Source organism: Abramis brama (genome assembly GCF_963993115.1).
Source record: "Abramis brama genome assembly, chromosome: 5".
Lineage (NCBI taxonomy): Eukaryota > Metazoa > Chordata > Actinopteri > Cypriniformes > Leuciscidae > Abramis > Abramis brama.
The window spans coordinates 44401368-44418907 of record NC_139967.1 but is presented as its reverse complement, the minus strand read 5'-3'; the positions used below and the strand labels follow the sequence as shown (position 1 = coordinate 44418907).

At 35.4% G+C, this 17540-nt stretch overlaps 2 protein-coding genes across 3 annotated transcripts in view; both read left to right on the top strand.

Annotated features, from left to right (window-relative positions):
• clip1a (CAP-GLY domain containing linker protein 1a) overlaps positions 1-10666 on the top strand; it is a 51017-nt gene extending 40351 nt beyond the window's left edge. For both annotated transcript variants that reach the window (XM_084115736.1, XM_084115735.1), the window contains 10 exons: positions 203-288; positions 4093-4213; positions 4431-4483; positions 4591-4708; positions 6833-6885; positions 7028-7145; positions 7233-7371; positions 7531-7583; positions 8952-9079; positions 9492-10666. In XM_084115736.1, coding sequence (XP_083971862.1) covers positions 203-288; positions 4093-4213; positions 4431-4483; positions 4591-4708; positions 6833-6885; positions 7028-7145; positions 7233-7371; positions 7531-7583; positions 8952-9079; positions 9492-9720 — 1098 coding nt within the window. In that variant the 3' untranslated portion in view covers positions 9721-10666. The remainder of the gene's footprint in view (positions 1-202; positions 289-4092; positions 4214-4430; positions 4484-4590; positions 4709-6832; positions 6886-7027; positions 7146-7232; positions 7372-7530; positions 7584-8951; positions 9080-9491) is intronic.
• Positions 10667-11574: 908 nt separating this feature from the next.
• Positions 11575-16359, top strand: cdca5 (cell division cycle associated 5). Its single transcript, XM_084115691.1, has 5 exons — positions 11575-11919; positions 12113-12192; positions 14155-14217; positions 14311-14817; positions 15302-16359. Exons 1-5 carry the CDS (start codon positions 11865-11867, stop codon positions 15380-15382), a joined length of 786 nt encoding a protein of 261 aa, XP_083971817.1. The 5' UTR covers positions 11575-11864; the 3' UTR covers positions 15383-16359.
• The last annotated feature ends 1181 nt before the right edge of the window (positions 16360-17540 follow it).

Genomic DNA, 17540 nt, shown 5'->3' with positions numbered 1-17540 from the left:
TTTCCATTATTTTTTGAAAACTGGGTGAAGAGTCTATATCATTTCTGTGTTATCTGACAATGTTATGTAAAGATGTGTGCGAAATTATTCATAATTTATTAACGCCTGCTTCAGGTTGTCCTTGTTCTATGTTGTGTATATTTTTAGATGATCAGAAGATGGCCAAAATATTTCTAAATGTTTTTTTCTGTAATTTTTGTAGCTGGATGCTCTAACAAAGCAGAACTCCGAGTATCAAGAGAATGTGAGTTCTGACCGTCAGAAGATCAGCAGCCTCAGTAAAGAGATGTGAGTGTCTTAACCATTTATCCACACTGCAAATCTTTGTTTTGTTTGTAGAATTGTGAAATTTTAGTCATTTTTCGTTGATATTTACTAGGGGTGACCCCAAATAGTCGAAGATTCGATGCTTCGATTGGAGGAGCCTGATTCGACTACCGATCTCACGGTCGAATCTTCGCACAGGTGTTATGAAACGAGGATCATGCCACTTTGGCTATATGAGGGCGCTCAATGTCTGATTTCACATAGAACTACCGGTTTTCTGTCAATACGTTAATATTCAGCCTATTATGATAATGCTGTATATAAAAATGTGCAAAGAAATAAGCTTTTAATAAATATTTTTGAACGTGCGTGAATAAATCCAAACACCCCACGTCCGCGTGACAGATTTAAGTTTCACTTTCAATCCGTAACCGAAAGAGGAGCGTCTTGGCGGCAAGGATTTAAATCTTTAAAATAACAATGTCTGGGATAAGAAAATATAAAGTGTGGATGTACACCGTCAGAAAGGATATTCTCCAAGGCTGGATTTAGCATCAGGAAAACCATGATCGCACTTCTGCCGGCCAACGTTAACAAGTTTCACGTTAGAATGTATTTTATCCGCGCGCACATTTTGAAAAGACTCCAATGGACACAGACAGAGTGAAAGATTGGATTTGTTCTCTCGATGAGGTAACGTTAGGGTACAAGTGATTTCAAAACTTTTTAGCCGGTTCTAATTTGATTTTTGGATGATGTGAGTGTGACCATTTTTAGCTAAAAAGACTGCCACTCCAGTTTAGCATTTTGTTTCTGCAGTTAAAAAGACAAAGTTGAAAATTTTGGCTACTATCGTTATTTTAATAGTTTCTTTATTTTAATTTTATTTATTGATCTGTCAGGGTTATCTAATCTAACTATTTGTGGCTTGTGTTTTGAATATACTGTATGTTCCCCTGCACTTTAGGCATTTTGCTCATCTTGTGACTTGATTCTGATTTATTTCGTTTTGTATTTTTATTTATTAGAAAGGTATATTCTGTTCTAATTTAATTTAGTAAATTAATTGTTTATTTTTTCGGTTTATCGATGTTGTGGCGTATAGAGCCTGCTCGCACAGGTAATTTAGCCGATTTAATTTGATTTGTATGTGAAATGCAAATCCTGTCTGTGGCCTTTCTGGAGTTATTTATGTTATTTCTTAGTTTTATTGATCCAAAATGTTTTTATACATTTTCTTCTATATCTTTGTGTGATTTTCTGTACATCGCGGCTTTGAAATGTTAAAGCCCCGCCCCCAGCCCTACCCCCATACACATGATTCGACTATTAGTCGACTATAAGCAAGACATGACGATTCTGATTCGACTATGAAAATCCATAGTCGGGGACACCCCTAATATTTACCCTCTAGACCAGGGGTGGGCAAACTTTTTGGCTCAAGGGCCACACTGGGTTTTAAAATTTGACAGAGGGCCGGCCCAGTAGCAGATTATGAAGCACGATCTCATGAAAGTGCGTATCTATACCACAAATTTTATTTGTCGTGCCATTTATACGCCAAAAATGTTTGTTTTTTTTGCGTGCATATGCATATGCTACGCACTGTAAACCCCTTGGTTAGGATTAGGGGTGCGGAGTGCGTCCCTATTACACGCCATAAAGTGCGTATCATATGTACGCGAAAACTGCGTATCATAAGCACTACAAATACAATTCGTGGTATTCGCACTTTCATGAGATCGGGCTGAGCAAACAGACATTTACGTTGTGGCAATGTCTGCGCGAAATTCAACAACTGAGAGACGATATTCTGACAATACATTTTTTTAAGCTAGATATCCCCCATTTAGCATGTTATGTCTTGATGTTAATTTTTAATTAGTCAGATGTTAGATAATTATAGCCTATACTTTTTAAATATTGTTTATCCTTATTATTTAATGGGCCTTAGAAATGTGTACACTTAGAAGAGTAAAAATGACAGGTTACGTTAATAATTCAACTTTATTAAAACTGCATGGCAATTTGCACTTCCAAAAGTCATACATTTGTGGAAAAAAACGAAATAAACGAATATACAAATTTATTTTAAGAATAATAAAATAAAATATAAAAAGCAAAGGCAGATCAGAACATTTAATGAAAAAAAAAAAAAACGGGTTCTGTACATGGCAGACAGGGGAATCAGTTTGTGGATTTGTACATCCACAAATCCAGAGGAGCAAAGAAACTAAATAGAAGATAAATCAAAGGAAAAACTAAGGTGTGCAAGCGGTTACCAAACTTTTTTTTTTCTCTGTGAGTTTCCAAAAAAGGAAAAAACATTAACGTGCAACAAGTCTAGCGCTTAAGTCGCTGTCTGTTTGGTTTCCATGGTGACGCGTCATTGCTTGTTACGTGACACACCGCAGCCACAACAGCGCTGAATGAATGATGATCTGCTTTTGTGTCATTTTTCCTTTTTTACATTTGTTAGCTACGGTTAGCTATGGCATGCAATATCTGATATTCCGATTGTCAAATATATGCAACGCAATATATATAACGCAAAGTATTGCAAGAAAAAAGGCAAAATTAATGCGATCTTAAGACAATTTTTTAAATACTCGGCGGGCCGGATTAAACAGCCTAACGGGCCGTATGTGGCCCGCGGGCCGTAGTTTGCCCACCCCTGCTCTAGACTAACCCACAAGTTTGTGTTAATCGGTGAAGATCCTTCTTTACTCCCTTTATGCAGGAGTCCAATATCTCTGAAGCATATTTTTAAGCATATTTTTGGACTGTGATGGTTTGAACTCTAGGACTCTTTAATTTTCAGTTATTTTTTAGAGTTTTAGATTTTTTTAAATCAAAAATAAACTTTTAAAACTTAGATATATAATTTGAGTCACACTTTAGTTTAGGGTCCAATTCTCACTATTAACTACAACTTCTGCCTCAATTAACTCCCAATAACTGCTTATTAATAGTTTGTAAGGTAGTTGTTAAGTTTAGGTATTGGGTAGGATTAAGGGATGGGGTAAAGCATTAAAATGTGTTTTATAAGTACTAATAAACAGCCAATATTCTAGTAATATGCATGCTAATAAACAACTTGTTAATAGTGAGAATTGAACCCTAAACTAAAGTGTGACCATTATTAAATTATTTACTTTTTCTCTTTTTCTCACCATAAATATAGCTGTGCTAGGTGGCGTAATGCTAAATTATAAACAAAATGAATTATCTTTTATATCTCAGTCTTTTACTGGTATTTCATTTACTTTTAATTCGACTATGTATAAAACTAAGGGAGGAAAAGGGCGTCCATGCATTGATTATGGATTTTAAAAACCAATTACAATCATTACAATAACACCCAATGTATTACGCATTCAAAATACAATTCCTCACTGATATTTTAAAGTAAACTTTTATCTATCTCCAGCACAGATGCTTCAGAAATATATTCTAATGCATATTTTTTCCCCCATCCAGATTTCACAGTTTAAAGAATTGTCAGGTCAAATATTTACACCCCTTTATAATGGTCAGTGTGAAAACCACATCCTCGACTAAATTCATGTCACCATACCTGTAGTATTGCATTATTCACGTTAGCATACATAGCCTAATTCATAGATGGCACAATCATGACGTACTGAGCAGTTTCAGACCATACAGTCGACCCATTTACATGTGCACTACAGCTTTCTAGGACAGGTTAGAGAATCGTTGACAACTGCTTTTATTTATAGTGGTTTTTAGAAGTGGTGTAAGAATCCTTCACACTGTTTCATGTGTCTCTGTGTGTTGTTTGAATAAATGCTGGTTGTGTTTCAGTGAGGAGTTAAAACAAGCAGCTGCTGAAAAAACCCAGACAGTGGATGCTCTGAAAAACGAGAAGGAAAAGCTAACCATGGACCTGGCCAGCAGCCACAAAGACAGTAGCATTCTGCTAAATGTATGTTCACTGTATAATGTGTGTCATTTCATTGATTTGATTTTGACTTGCATCATATTCAGTGTCCAGATAATTGAGCTGAATTCATTTTTGGTCACTTTTAATGCATGTTTAATGTAAATATTTGATGCCTTAAATCATTGTAATACTATGTCGTGATGATTAATGTGCTAATTTGATAGCTGAAAGCCCTAAATGTTATTCACTCTTAATGCAGCTCAAAAAGGAGTGTGACAACCTCAATGATCAGTTGAAGGAGATGAAAATGAGGTAAGGAAACAGAACTTGTTTGTAATGGTGTCATGTATAGAGGGACTTTGTTTCAACCCCCAAATGAATGCAGAATTCACACATCATACGATCTGTCTTCTGCACAGGGAAAGCACTTTAACAAGTGAATCAGAAAAGGAGAAAGCAGCACTTCAGCAATCTCTCCAAACACAGAGTGCCTTGATCTCAGAAAAGGACAAAGAATTAGACTCTCTGAGAAATGAGGTATTATGGCGGTTTACATCATCTTTTTTTTAATTTTTTTTAATGATATTTGAGAAGAATTTTCACACATAACACAGTGGTTATCCCAGTTTGAGAACATATTTTAACATCCAAAGTAAATTAATTTGGTGGCTTTATGCAATCAAGAGCTGGCTTTAATGTAATGGACAGAAATTATTAAGGGGTCCAAGAACAAAGTGCTGGAATCCTATTGTATTTGTAGGGGTTTCTTACAGATGAAAATTAGAATATCATGCAAGAGTTATAATTTTTATGATTATGGCTTACAGCTTATGGAAACCCCAAATTCAAAATCTCAGAAAATTAGAATATTACATGAAATCAAAAAAAAAGAAGAAGGATTTTAAATACAGAAATGTCGGCCCTCTGAAAAGTATAATCATGCATATGTATATAGTAATATATATTCTAAATATATTAGTTTCACCTTTTAATTTGAATTACTGAAATGCATGAACTTTTGATTATATAAAATATTATAAATATTCAAATTTTTCGAGTTTCTCCTGTATTTGGGGTTTGAGCATGAACCATGAAACCCTCTCAGATTTATTATTATTATTATTATTATTATTAATAGCAGCCAAGCACCAAAGGCTTGTTATTGTTAGTTTTCTCCTCCTCTCGCCATTGAGTCTATAGCAGCCCATAGAACCGCTTGCATGAAAGTTATGAAATTACTCTGAACATTAACCACAGCAAATTTGGTTTCTCTAACTCAAAACCTCTAGCGCCACCAAATGCCAATATATTCACATCTTTCTTCTGATTTTCAGAAAAAACTACTTTTTAAAACAATAATCAAACCAGATCATGTTAAGAGCATGTCGACAAACAGTTATAGAATTAAAGCTGATTAGTAAAACCATTCTCAAATAACATGCAAATGAATTTAACGAAGAACACACTGAAATGGACATTTCTTCTATATCTTTGAAACACTTGAGTGCATTTATACTTAACTTAGTGTGTGTTATGACAATCATGACCTGAGGGTTATGGAAAGTTATCAAAAGAATTTTGATTGGTCAAAGTGTTGTGAAGATACGAGCAAATTAAATAGTCAGGCGATGCCCATTTTTACTAATTGACGTATATCTGCAGAACGTCAGACATCAGGAGATTCTGAGGACATGTGTCAAGTTTCTTCAAATTAGGCCGATATATTTGTGGGTGTGACCTATAGTGACTAATTATAAATTACTATTATATATTTTGTGAATGTCCAAACTTCACAAAATTTGGTGCACATGTCCAACAGGACAGTATGAGGAAACATGCCAAATATCACAAATTGTGAGTGACAGATGAGGGCTGTAATACTAATGTTGAGGGCTAATAAATCTTTTTAGGTCTAATTTTTACCATCAGTTTGAATGGCTGAATATTCCATGATTTCCTTTTTGAACTATCATGTATTTTTGTAAGGTGTTTCATCAAACCCTAACTCTCAGTATCAGTGGAGATTCAAGTTGACTTTGCAGTAACAACACATAATATTTGGAACGATACAAAGAAATCACGAGCATCACCTATTTGTTCATATGAACTTTTGGTGCTTGTGGCTATATTTTAAATGTATAATATTTATAGTAATAAATGTGTTGTTGTAGGCTTCCTTAAATATTTGGTTTATAGCTAGGGTTACGTTTTAAGTAACAGCGTTTTAAGTATCTCAAATATTTAGTAGTGTGCAAATACTCATGTATACCATGACTGGGCAGTCTGTAGAAAAGAGAAATCAATCTGAAATCAAGCTTTTTATTACTTATACCTGATTTCAACTGAGGCATTAAAGACACTGCACAGGATTTGGCAAACTATAATATTGCTTAAATATGATGTTAATCTTTTTCCATGCCAGTTTATTTTTTATTAATTTTCAGATAAATCCACCCTTAAATTGCTCATAAAAGCAAAACAAAACAAGTTTACATGTCTTTGTGGGTGGTACTTGGGCAGAAAAAGCTGAAAAGTGCACCAGACTTTATAATAAGTTTATTTATTTATTATTATTATTTTTTTAAAGAAACTGAAAATACTAATATGGATTTTGCCTTTTAATTTTGCATAAATATTATATTCTGTTCACTCTTAATGCAGCTCAAAAAGGAGCGGGACAGCCTCAACAGTCAATTGAAGAAGATAAAAATGAGGTAAGCAAATACAGGAAATGTACAGCAATTTGACTACTATAAATAGACGTCCTTGCTTCGTTGTTTTAATATAGACATTCTGACCCTATATTACCGTTTTAATGGATGCAGAATGCACACATACAATCTGTCTTCTGCACAGGGAAAGCACTTTAACAAAAGAGACAGAAAAGGAGAAGGAAGCACTTCAGCAATCTCTCCAAACACAGAGTGCCTTGGCCTCAGAAAAGGACAAAGAATTAGACTCTCTGAGAAATGAGGTAACGTCCTTTTGGTTTAGAGTTTGAATGTGCGAATTTCAGTTTTGCTAAAAAAAAAAAAAAAATGTGTGTGGTTCTTGCAAGCAGATAGCAGGTCTGCGTGACACGACACAGGCGCTTCAGTCCAATCTGAAATCCCACAAGAGTGAGAACACTCAGCTTCAGGAGCGACTGAAGGCTCTCGAGAGGAGTCTAGCTGACGCTCAGGTCACCGGCACCGGCTCAGGTACCTCTCCACACATAGTTGTTTTAAACCAGCATGTTTCTATTAAATCAGTTAAAAATAAATATCACGGGTTAAATGTCAAATTAAATTCAGTAAGACTATAGATTTTGTTTAATCTACATGACCAGTTCGCATGTGTGTGTTTTACATTCCAACCAGATGATTCTGTCTTGAAAACATGGAGGGAGGCGAAGGAGAATGCTGAGCATCAGGTATGCAGACTGGACCTTTTCCTATCACACATAAAAGGCATAATTATATTGACATACTGCTCTTTTGGCCCACAGACCTACAAGAGTGAGCATTGCTTAGGCAAACAATTACAGTTTTATTTTACAAAAAAAGTTGTTCTGTTCCTAGAAATTAGTAATAAAGATTTGTTTGTTTGTTTGTAGGCATTTCACACACTTTTTGCATAAACCATGTATAATATTATTGATATAATCTGTTAATTTTTAATTTAAAGGTTGTACAATTAAATTCAGGGTCCCTACGCAGTTTAGAAAAGCATGGTATTTGATTTGAGTAATTTCCAGGTCTGAAAAAAACTATGGAAAATTAAAACTGACTGGAAAAATAATTTTGTTTCCATAGTATTTCCCCTATTCAGTTTTCTGAAATATAAAATTAAGAATAAAAAAGAAAAGAAAAAAGAAAGCATACAAGCAGAGTGATTTCATGGCAAAACTTTAGTGATGGTGATTGTCGAACATGACTCAGACTGGACTTTGCTGGATCAGAGTTTGGATCAAACCACGAAAATTCACCAAAGTGTTCATCTTGTCAGATTCTTGTTGTCTGTTTGTCATTTACATTTTTTGACTCTCAAAAGGATTTGACAGGCTGATGTTAAATTTTTCCATTGCTTAGTAAGAAAATAAAATAAATCAATCAAAAGTAATAAAAAAAAAAACCCACTAGGTACTTACATTACTATTCATTTACGGATATCTAAAAAATCCTACAAATAGAAATCTAATTTTAACAAGTTGGCATAACAATGGTATTAGGGCTGCACGATATTGAAGAAAAATGCGATAACTCATTAAATAATGCGATAATGCTTAAAGTGTGTAAAATAAACTTAAATTATATAACCTACATATGTGTTTCACATTCTTTTTGTGACAAGAAAACATCCCTACAACTTCTGAAAGTGAACATCAGTGTTTTACTGTAGTAGAAGTGTTATTTTAACATCAGTGTAAACCACAGGGTTCAGGGTTTCAGGTTATCCTACATTAGGTTTATTTAATAACAGAAACTGAATAATCAAATGTAAAAATAAAACGCTGCTTAGTTTTCACTGTAAGAATGAAATATATCCTGATTCTTATTAAAGCTACAAACGTTATTCAGCCAAGAGCAGTGAGTGATTTTCTCTGTCTTTAGTTCATGACTCCAGTTATTGCAAGCCGTTGCTATATGCATATCGCGATATATACATTTGCGATATTTCGATAATTTCAATATATTGTGCAGCCCTAAAATGGTATCAGAATAGAGTCTCAATCTCTAAAAGCAACTTCTCTGGGTTTATTGAATCATGTTAATTGACTTTGCTGATTTCTTTGGGAAAGGTTGAATTCCTGAACACGGTTATTGTGGATCTGCAGCGGAAGAACGAAGACCTAAAATCTAAACTAGAGAAGATGGCTGAAGCAGCGCTCAACGGAAACGGTGCAACCGAAATAGACACTCATAACAGGTGCATTTTTATTTCTTTAAATCCCAGCATACAATCCCAAGAGTCGCTCATTTATTTTCAATCTTCAAACACAAACGTCTCAGTTAACTTAATTACTGGTTTTATATTAGTTGACTAACATAAAGATTTTGTAGTTCTTCAAACAAAAAGGTCATTGTGTGTACATACATTTATAGAGGCGTATTCCTAAATGTAAAGAGTGTTACTTCAAGGTTTATTACTTAATTCTCATATATTGATTTGAATTGGATTATTTCAGCTTGGGTTATCCGTGTTTCACCTTGTTCAGTTTATCATGTTGATATGCAAATAAAATGTTGTTTTACACAAGTATATTGGGTAAAAAAAAAAGCTGTTATTATATAAGTTCATCATGTTATGCAATGTCTAAGAGCTTGTCTTTTCTACCTAGTAATGCTGAGACGGCGATTAAAAAGAAACCCCCTCCCCGTCTCTTCTGTGACATATGCGACTGCTTCGACCAGCACGACACCGAAGACTGTCCCACGCAGGACCAGATGCTAGATTCCCCCCCGCACACCACCTATCACGGCAGTCCCAGCGATGAACGACCTTACTGTGACATCTGTGAGGTCTTCGGCCACTGGACAGAGTCCTGCAACGACGATCAAACTTTCTAGGGTTTTTCTACCATGATCCCGCAGCATTTATACTTGCAATACTATGCCTTGAATCAAACAGTGCACAAAAGACTATTGTGAGTGTGTGTGGTTTTTCACTTGTGTGTTTACCACCATATAAGCCTAAACCTTTCAGTCACTTTAAAGCAAGCATCAATGGTTTACTCAGTGGCAATTTTACCTGCCTTTATTGCACTGAATGACTGTTCGGAGGAAAGAGTACCTTGACAAGTACCTTGAAGTAAATGCTCATTGTTTTTATGGTTAACCAGGAAATGTGGAATTGCGGTTCTCTCTGTAAAGGTGTTTGGGTTCAGGTGTTTGAACTTCAGTGCTGACCTCTAGTGTAAGGGAGTCTTGACTTCTCAACAGCCTTTCACACGTCACAGAGTTTGGATACTGTAAGAGAAGTTATAATATAATAAGTTATTCTAGGATTGTGAAAATTTCATTATTTCTCAACAGAAAAACGAGTAAATGTGTCTGTTTCAATGACATATCTTTCAGGATGACTGTTAGGAAAACGTTTGCCCAAAAAGAATTGTGGAAAAACAAAACAAGTAACCATCATCTTACTGTTTTTGTTACTTTATTTTGAGTTGTGTAGATCTGGAATGTATGAAGGGGGGACTGTTTTCAGTAAAGTCAGCATGTTTCCCTGGTTGTTTGTGAGACATTTATTTGTATAAAGTTCAAATGGGGAAAATCTTATGGAAAGAAACTTCATAAAATATATTTTAAGTGCAAAAAAAATCTTTGTCGTGTTATATGTTAATTCTAATGTGCTGCTCTAAAAAATGTGTGTATGGCCCTGAAGAACTTCCTGAACTGTCTGTAGAAAACGTAGGGCTATTTGTCTCTTCTCAAAGCCAGACATGTTTTTCCAAAATGAAACTGCCTGATAAACGAAGCAGTGAGTCACAATAAACATCATTTTCAAATACAATTGTCTGATGTTGTCAAGCTTAAGTTTTTCCCAAACATTTTTTTCTTTACGTACCTCACTGGCCACACAGTAAAGATCGAGACCCCTTCATCGACACTCAACTATAACTTGCATTACTGAATAATACTTATACTGAATATCATTTAGCAACATCGTTGATATTTGTCACTAATGTTATTATTATTTTTTTTAATTGCTGTTCTTTACAAAGAAAAAAAAAGCATGCGATTAATGTATTACATTTTCTGTTTATAGTTTTAAATAAAAATGTACTAATAATTCAAGGTTCTGACAAGTTCAGAATCAGAATTCATTCCATAAATCTTTGTTTAGCAATTAAACTTTTTTTCTTCTTGTCATAGATTAGTCATTTACAATATACAGTATATGGAAGCTTGTTTCCCCCACAGAATAAATTAAAGATAATTCTGACAAAGTCAAAACAAGTGAAAAATCCCACTTATTGATGCATATGAATTTTCTTACTGTTGAACAAAGACTTTAATTATCAGCAAAAGCAAACAACAACAATCCAATTATTTCCCACTAGACAAAATCAAGACCCGTCCCACATTTATTTAATAGGAATTAGATGTATGGAAACAAAGCAAAGGGACATAACCAAGAAATAAATGTTCATTTCAAAGTTAAACATGTTCTCTGTACTCTATTCAACAGAGTTCACGTTCTGCCTCACGTTACTTTTGTTTCATTTTGCAGCGATATTACTTTAGTACATTTTCATATGTATGCCAGGAACTAACACTCCGATTAATTACATTTAAAATATACTTTTTAGTCTAAAAACATCCTGATATTTGACTGCGGTTTTATGGTGCCAAGCGCCCCCCAAAGGAAGACAGACACGCTTCAACCCACCGGAAGTAGTTGTTTAGCCCCACCCCCTTGCATCCGCCATGTCCTGCGACTACATGGGAAGGCGGGCGAATTTGAAAGAAGAGCGGAATCGTTTATATCCAAAGAGACGGAATTTTTTATTACGTGTTTTTGTTTGACATTATCCCATACAACACAGTCAGATATCGAGTAGTGTGCGTAAAACACAGGCACGGCTCTGTTAGCATACATGCAGCATTGCTGTTGTTGTGATTGTTGCGTTTTAAGTTTCTCGTGTGTTCAGTGTTAGCTTAACGTTAACGTTACTGCTTTACTGTCTGGATCTGGATTGTCTCGCAAGATGAGTAACAAAACTACGCGATTAACGTCGAGGAAAAGCAGCGATGAAATCAGAAGTGAGTGTTAACTTATTACTGTGTACGAGCATGACATTTAGTCTTTTAACAGGGCTGCTACTAATGCTACCGAATGGTCGTATGGGAGAAATGGTGCGAAGTGGCTTTATGATACTAAAATGTTCTACTTTGTGTTAGTAAAACACAAATATTGTTGTCTTTTTAAAACACAAATATTGTTGTTTGTGCTCAGAGTCAAATGGAAAGAGTCCAGCACGAAGGAGGTCCTGCAGATTGTCTGCAAATGATGAAAATCTGGCCTCTAAAGTTGTGGTGAGTTTACAAGCGACTCTCTTGAAACCAACACGAAAGTGACTTGAACTGCAATTAAATTTTACAGTCTACGTGAGTACTAAGTACTAAGGCTAAACGTCTACAGGAATGTAAAAAATGTGTAATATTGTGTCAAATATTAGAAATATTTGACATTGTCTTCTCACCAGAAGTTACACGGAACAGAAATGAAAGTTGTCATCATTTACTCACCCTCATGCTGTTCCAAAGCTGTATGAGTCTTTCTTCTGCTGAACACAGAAGAATATATTATGAAGAATATAGCTAACCAAACAGTTGATGTACCCCATTGACTTCCATAGTATGGAGAAAAAAAAATACTATGGAAGTCAATGGGGACCATTAATTATCTGGTTTTCTAACATTCTTTAAAATATCATCTTTAATGTTCAACAGAAGCAAGAAATTCATATTTCTTATGAAATGTTATCCCTTTAAAGGTAGGGTAGGCAATTTTTGGAGAGGCTAGCAATAGCGAGCTAGCTTTGAAAGCATAAGATCCCACCCTCCCTTCAGAGCGTCTCCAAAGGCATGACTCCTTCAAAACAAACAACTCGTACAGCAGGGAGCAAACAAAAGTGTCAGGAGAGACGGCGTTACCTCATATCTCAAAGCACATAATTATCAACATAATTATAGTTATGATGTGAACGCAGCATGAGCTGGTTGTTTTGGCTCAGGAGGAACCGTATAAGGCGGCTGCTGTTTGTTTTTGGCAGTCGGTGACTGACGTCTGTCTAACTCTGCATAGCATAAAATGCGCTGATGACATGTGATGTCTGCACTAGCAGGTGTGCGAAGGTATGAAAATACATAAGTTGACGGGCAGGTATAATTCAATCCGAAAGTAATGATTGGACAAACATGTTATGGTCCTGACCTACACCTTCCACAGACGGTATACACACGTTCGTGCTCAGAAGTTTACATACACCTTGCAGAACCTGCAAAATGTTATTTTAACAAAATAAGAGTGATCATACAAAATGCATGTTTTTTTATTTAGAAAAAAAGCATTTTTTATTTAGTACTGTCCTGAATAAGATATTTTAGATAAAAGATGTTTACATAGTCGTCAAGACAAAAATATTATATTTAATATAGATACAATATACATATTAATTCTGGATTACTGTTTTGTTACTTTTCCTGTTTGACTGCAGTAAACGGTTTAATAGGTCTTGAAGAAAAAAAATTGCACTGAATTAAATGTAAATCTTGAAATTTATTTATTTTTTCTTCCCTTGTTAGTCATTATTATTAAGCTGACGAGTCCTTTTTCCTGGCTTATTGTAATTAACAACACTCTAAAGGCCCTTGCACACTGAGTCCGAAATTCGCATCCGAAATTTTCGCACGTTAAAAAATAAACACGACCTCACGTTATGTCATTCACACTTGCACACTGCCTCCGAAACTTTCGTCCGTCAAAAAAAAATTCGGATCGGGTTCGATTTTCTGCGTTTTTCGCATCCGTAACAAGCATTTGAATGGTGTTTTGACAATTTAGAGCCACGTAATGACGGATACGAAAAAACGCATGCAAAAATTTCGGATTCAGTGTGCAAGGACCTTAACGTTTCAATAACTTTAAGTAGTACAGTGAAGTTAAAGAAGTGTAAGATAGAATCACGATTCAAATGTGAATAGACCACACTTTACATAATATACATAAATACACAAGTTTAGAGTTAGGATAGAAAGCTTTATCTACTTAAACAACTTAAATTCCAAAGACAATGAATGAAGAAAGAACTATTTCTATAGTCTACAAAGCCTGTTATTGTAGAGATGACACTTATAAATTAAGAGTTTGTAAATTATTTACAAGTACTTTATCACTTTATACTTATTATAAAGTGTTACTGAATCATGCAACGGTAAACTTGGTGATTTAGCTCTTTATAATAGATGTGTAATATCATGTCTTTCACTTTTAAGGCTCCACCTGTGGCTCTGAAACGCTCGATCACCGTCAGGAAGATTGCACCCAGGAAAACTCAGGTAATTCTGACAAGCCCAATATCATGCTTATGATTTAGTTTTTTTAACTGTTCCACCAATACATAATGTTATCATATGGAAATGTTTTTCAAGGCCCCGTCTGACAGTAACAAGGAGAATGTGGAACGTTCATCTGAAGTGCCAACAAAGCTCTCCAAAGTCCTGACATCATCTCCAGCTGTAGCAACAGCTCTCAAGACCGTGGTCCTCTCGCCCATCCTGCCTCCTTCATCACCCTCTTCTCAGCCCAAAGAACCACAGCAGGACCCCGTCTGGTCCCAAAAAGTGCGGCGCTCCTACAGTCGCCTGAGTGTGGGGGACAAGTCCTTTGAAAGCCCCAAAGGCCAGCCTGCACCTTCCTCTTCTCCCAGCGACCGAGAGACCCTGTTTGGTTTTGAGAGGCTGCAGACACCAGAGGTGATGCGTAAAACTGAGAGATCTCGAATAGTTCCTTTAGGCTCGGCGTCCTTCTCCCTGGGGTCTTTTAACGTCTCCGCTGCTGATGACAGTGCGTCACACCCTCCCGAAGTGGATCCAAACATCCCTGGTGTTTGTCTGGGGAAGAAGACCACCAGGAGGAAGCGTGTTCAACAGATTAAGGTGAGAGAGAGAGAGAGAGTCCGGGAAGCATTTCTGCCATGGAATCAAAATATTAAGAAGGTTGTTGTGACTTTTTGTCCTGTTTAAACTGAGAATTGTAAGAGATTTCTCGCACAATTCTGAGTTTATAAACGTGAGATTTGATATCTGGATTCTGAGAAAAAAGGTCTAAATTGTGAGATAAAATGTGGCGGAAACAAACAAACTACAAAAAAAAAAAAAACAGAATTGCAAGATGTAGTCTCAGAATTCTGAGAAAAAGGTTAGAATTATAAGATATAAACTTGCAATTGTGAGAAGAAAAAACGTTTATATTTTTATTCAGTGGCAGAAACGAGCTTTTGTATGATATAAAACATCTCAATCAGTTTAAAGGTGAATTGTGTAATTTCTGCTTAAAGTTGCATAAATGACAGTTTTCCACTTATTAAACACTTCTTATTTATTCCCTTTGATCTGTTTTAATGTTCTTCTGCTCTTTCAGATGTCAGAGTTGGATTTTCTTGCCGCAAAGTTGAATGCAGAGTTTGAGGAAGCGGAAAGTTTTGATCTGTTTGTTGAATGAAATTTCAAAAAGAGCGTCACACGCTCTGGACATTTTTAGGACACGTCACATTTTACAACTTCTAGGTTAAGTCTTTTTCATTACGCTGATTGTCATCTGTTTGTTCCCGCTTGCAAAATCTTGATGGATTAAAGCATGTTTTAAAAGATCAAACAAATGTAGTTTTGTTCTTATGTAATTTATTTCACAATGCTACAGTCATCATTCAGAGATTTCACCATTAAAAACACATTGTTGAAGGTGGTCTTTATTTCACTTTCTCATATTAGATGGTTAAAATCATTTAGCCCTTTGTAGGCCTTTTTTGTCTCGTTCCTTTAATGTGCGTTAATGTGTTTCATCACTACACAACTGTAGTCGCCTAATGTTTTAATAAATAGCATTTTGGAGGAGTTGAGATTGTAAAATATATATTTTTTTATAGTAAACATTTGTTTCTTTGATCCTTTGGCAGCAGAAGGGATGATCACTGGTACATTATCATACTCTTCTCATATTACATTTATATTCATAAATTATGTCTGGATAAATTCCATAAATTCTCATTTACTTTGTAACTTTAATAGCCTTTAAATTCAAGATTAGTTGAGCTATAGATATTTTAAATGTTTTTAGATGTACATAGGAACCCGTGGGAAACAGTATGCTGTGTTCTGCGAGCCATCTTTGCTTCATGTCCTGTTTTCCTGTGCCTCACCACTAGAGAGCACTTGATCATCGATGTATATTTGTTCATCTATTGTTAATATGTTCTAACATGGTTTCAGAGCAGTTGTTTTGCGGTATGTCGGAGGTTCTGTGCATTAATCAGTCTGTCAGCACACAGTCCATCCATCAATAGCAGAACCTGACTGCTCTCTAACATGCAGCTGCGGTGGATCAGTGCCTGTGTGAAGACAGATCTGTTGACATGCTGAAATCGATTGTTATACTGATCGAGCTATGCTTGTTTAAAATAAATGTCTTATTTAACATGGTCTTTTGTTGTCTGATCTTTTATGTAATGAAAGGGAAGTAAGTGAGACTAATAGTTGTGAGACCATCACACAGTTTGGTTACACTTTATTTCGATACTCCACTTTAGACATTCTATTAACTATTTAGTTACTACATGTCAACTATCTTTCATTAATATGCAACTTTATGTTAACTAGCTCACAGTGGAATATTAGTAGACCGTTAGGTTCGGGTTAGAATAAGTTGACATGTAGTTACTTATAGCTAGTAGAGTGTCGAAATGGTGTTTCCCAAAGTTTTATTATGCAATCGGTCAAGCAACTGAACATGAGTGACTCACTTTGACCACATGTGTATCTTGTTCAGTGTGAATCTCTTTAACTGCAAACTTTGTCTAGCCTGGGCTGTTAAAAGGATAGTTCACCCAAAATCGAAAATTGAAACCTGTATGAGTTTCTTTCTTCTGTTGAACTCAAAAGAAGATATTGTGAAGAATGTTGGTAAAAAATACTATGGAAGTCAACGGGGCCAGACTACTGTTTGGTTACCAATATTCTTCAAAATATCGTCTTCAACAGAGAAAAGAAACTCTTACAGGTTTTGGAACAACTCTAGGGTGAGTAAATCCTGACAGAATTTTCATTTTTGGTTGAACTATCCCTTTAAGCAATAATGGGGGGAATTCCTAGCAATGAAGTTTATATATATAGATTTAGATATACAGGTGCTGGTCATAAAATTTGAATATCATCAAAAAGTTGATTTATTTCAAGAATTCAACTTAACAGGTGAAACTAATATATTATATAGACTCATTACATGCAAAGTGAGATATTTCAAGCCTTTATTTGTTATAATTTTGATGATTATGGCTTACAGTTTATGAAACCCACGAAATCAAAATCCCAGAAAATTTGAATATTACATGAAATCACACAGTAATTACACAGTAATACCATGGTCATTGAACCAGGTTTTGGTTCTTTTGGCAGTGTGGGCAGGTGCAAATCCTGCTGGAAAATGAAGGAAGCATGAAGTGCTCTGAAAATGTCCTGGTAGATATACAGTTTATATATATAAGAGTATATATAGAGTATATGCCAGCATGTCTTCCTGAAGACATGCTGGCAATGAAGTCATTGTCCTTCTGCATTCTGCATTATATAATAAGAGGAAGTTGATGGGAAATGATCGTCCTTGT

What these genes read in the sequence shown, in the direction of transcription:
- cdca5 (XM_084115691.1), top strand. Translation starts at nt 11,865, where the DNA reads ATGAGTAACAAAACTACGCGATTAACGTCGAGGAAAAGCAGCGATGAA. An exon ending in AAGCAGCGATGAAATCAGAA is followed by an intron (nt 11,920 to 12,112) that starts GTGAGTGTTAAC and finishes GTTTGTGCTCAG; the next exon opens with AGTCAAATGGAAAGAGTCCA. An exon ending in ATCTGGCCTCTAAAGTTGTG is followed by an intron (nt 12,193 to 14,154) that starts GTGAGTTTACAA and finishes TTCACTTTTAAG; the next exon opens with GCTCCACCTGTGGCTCTGAA.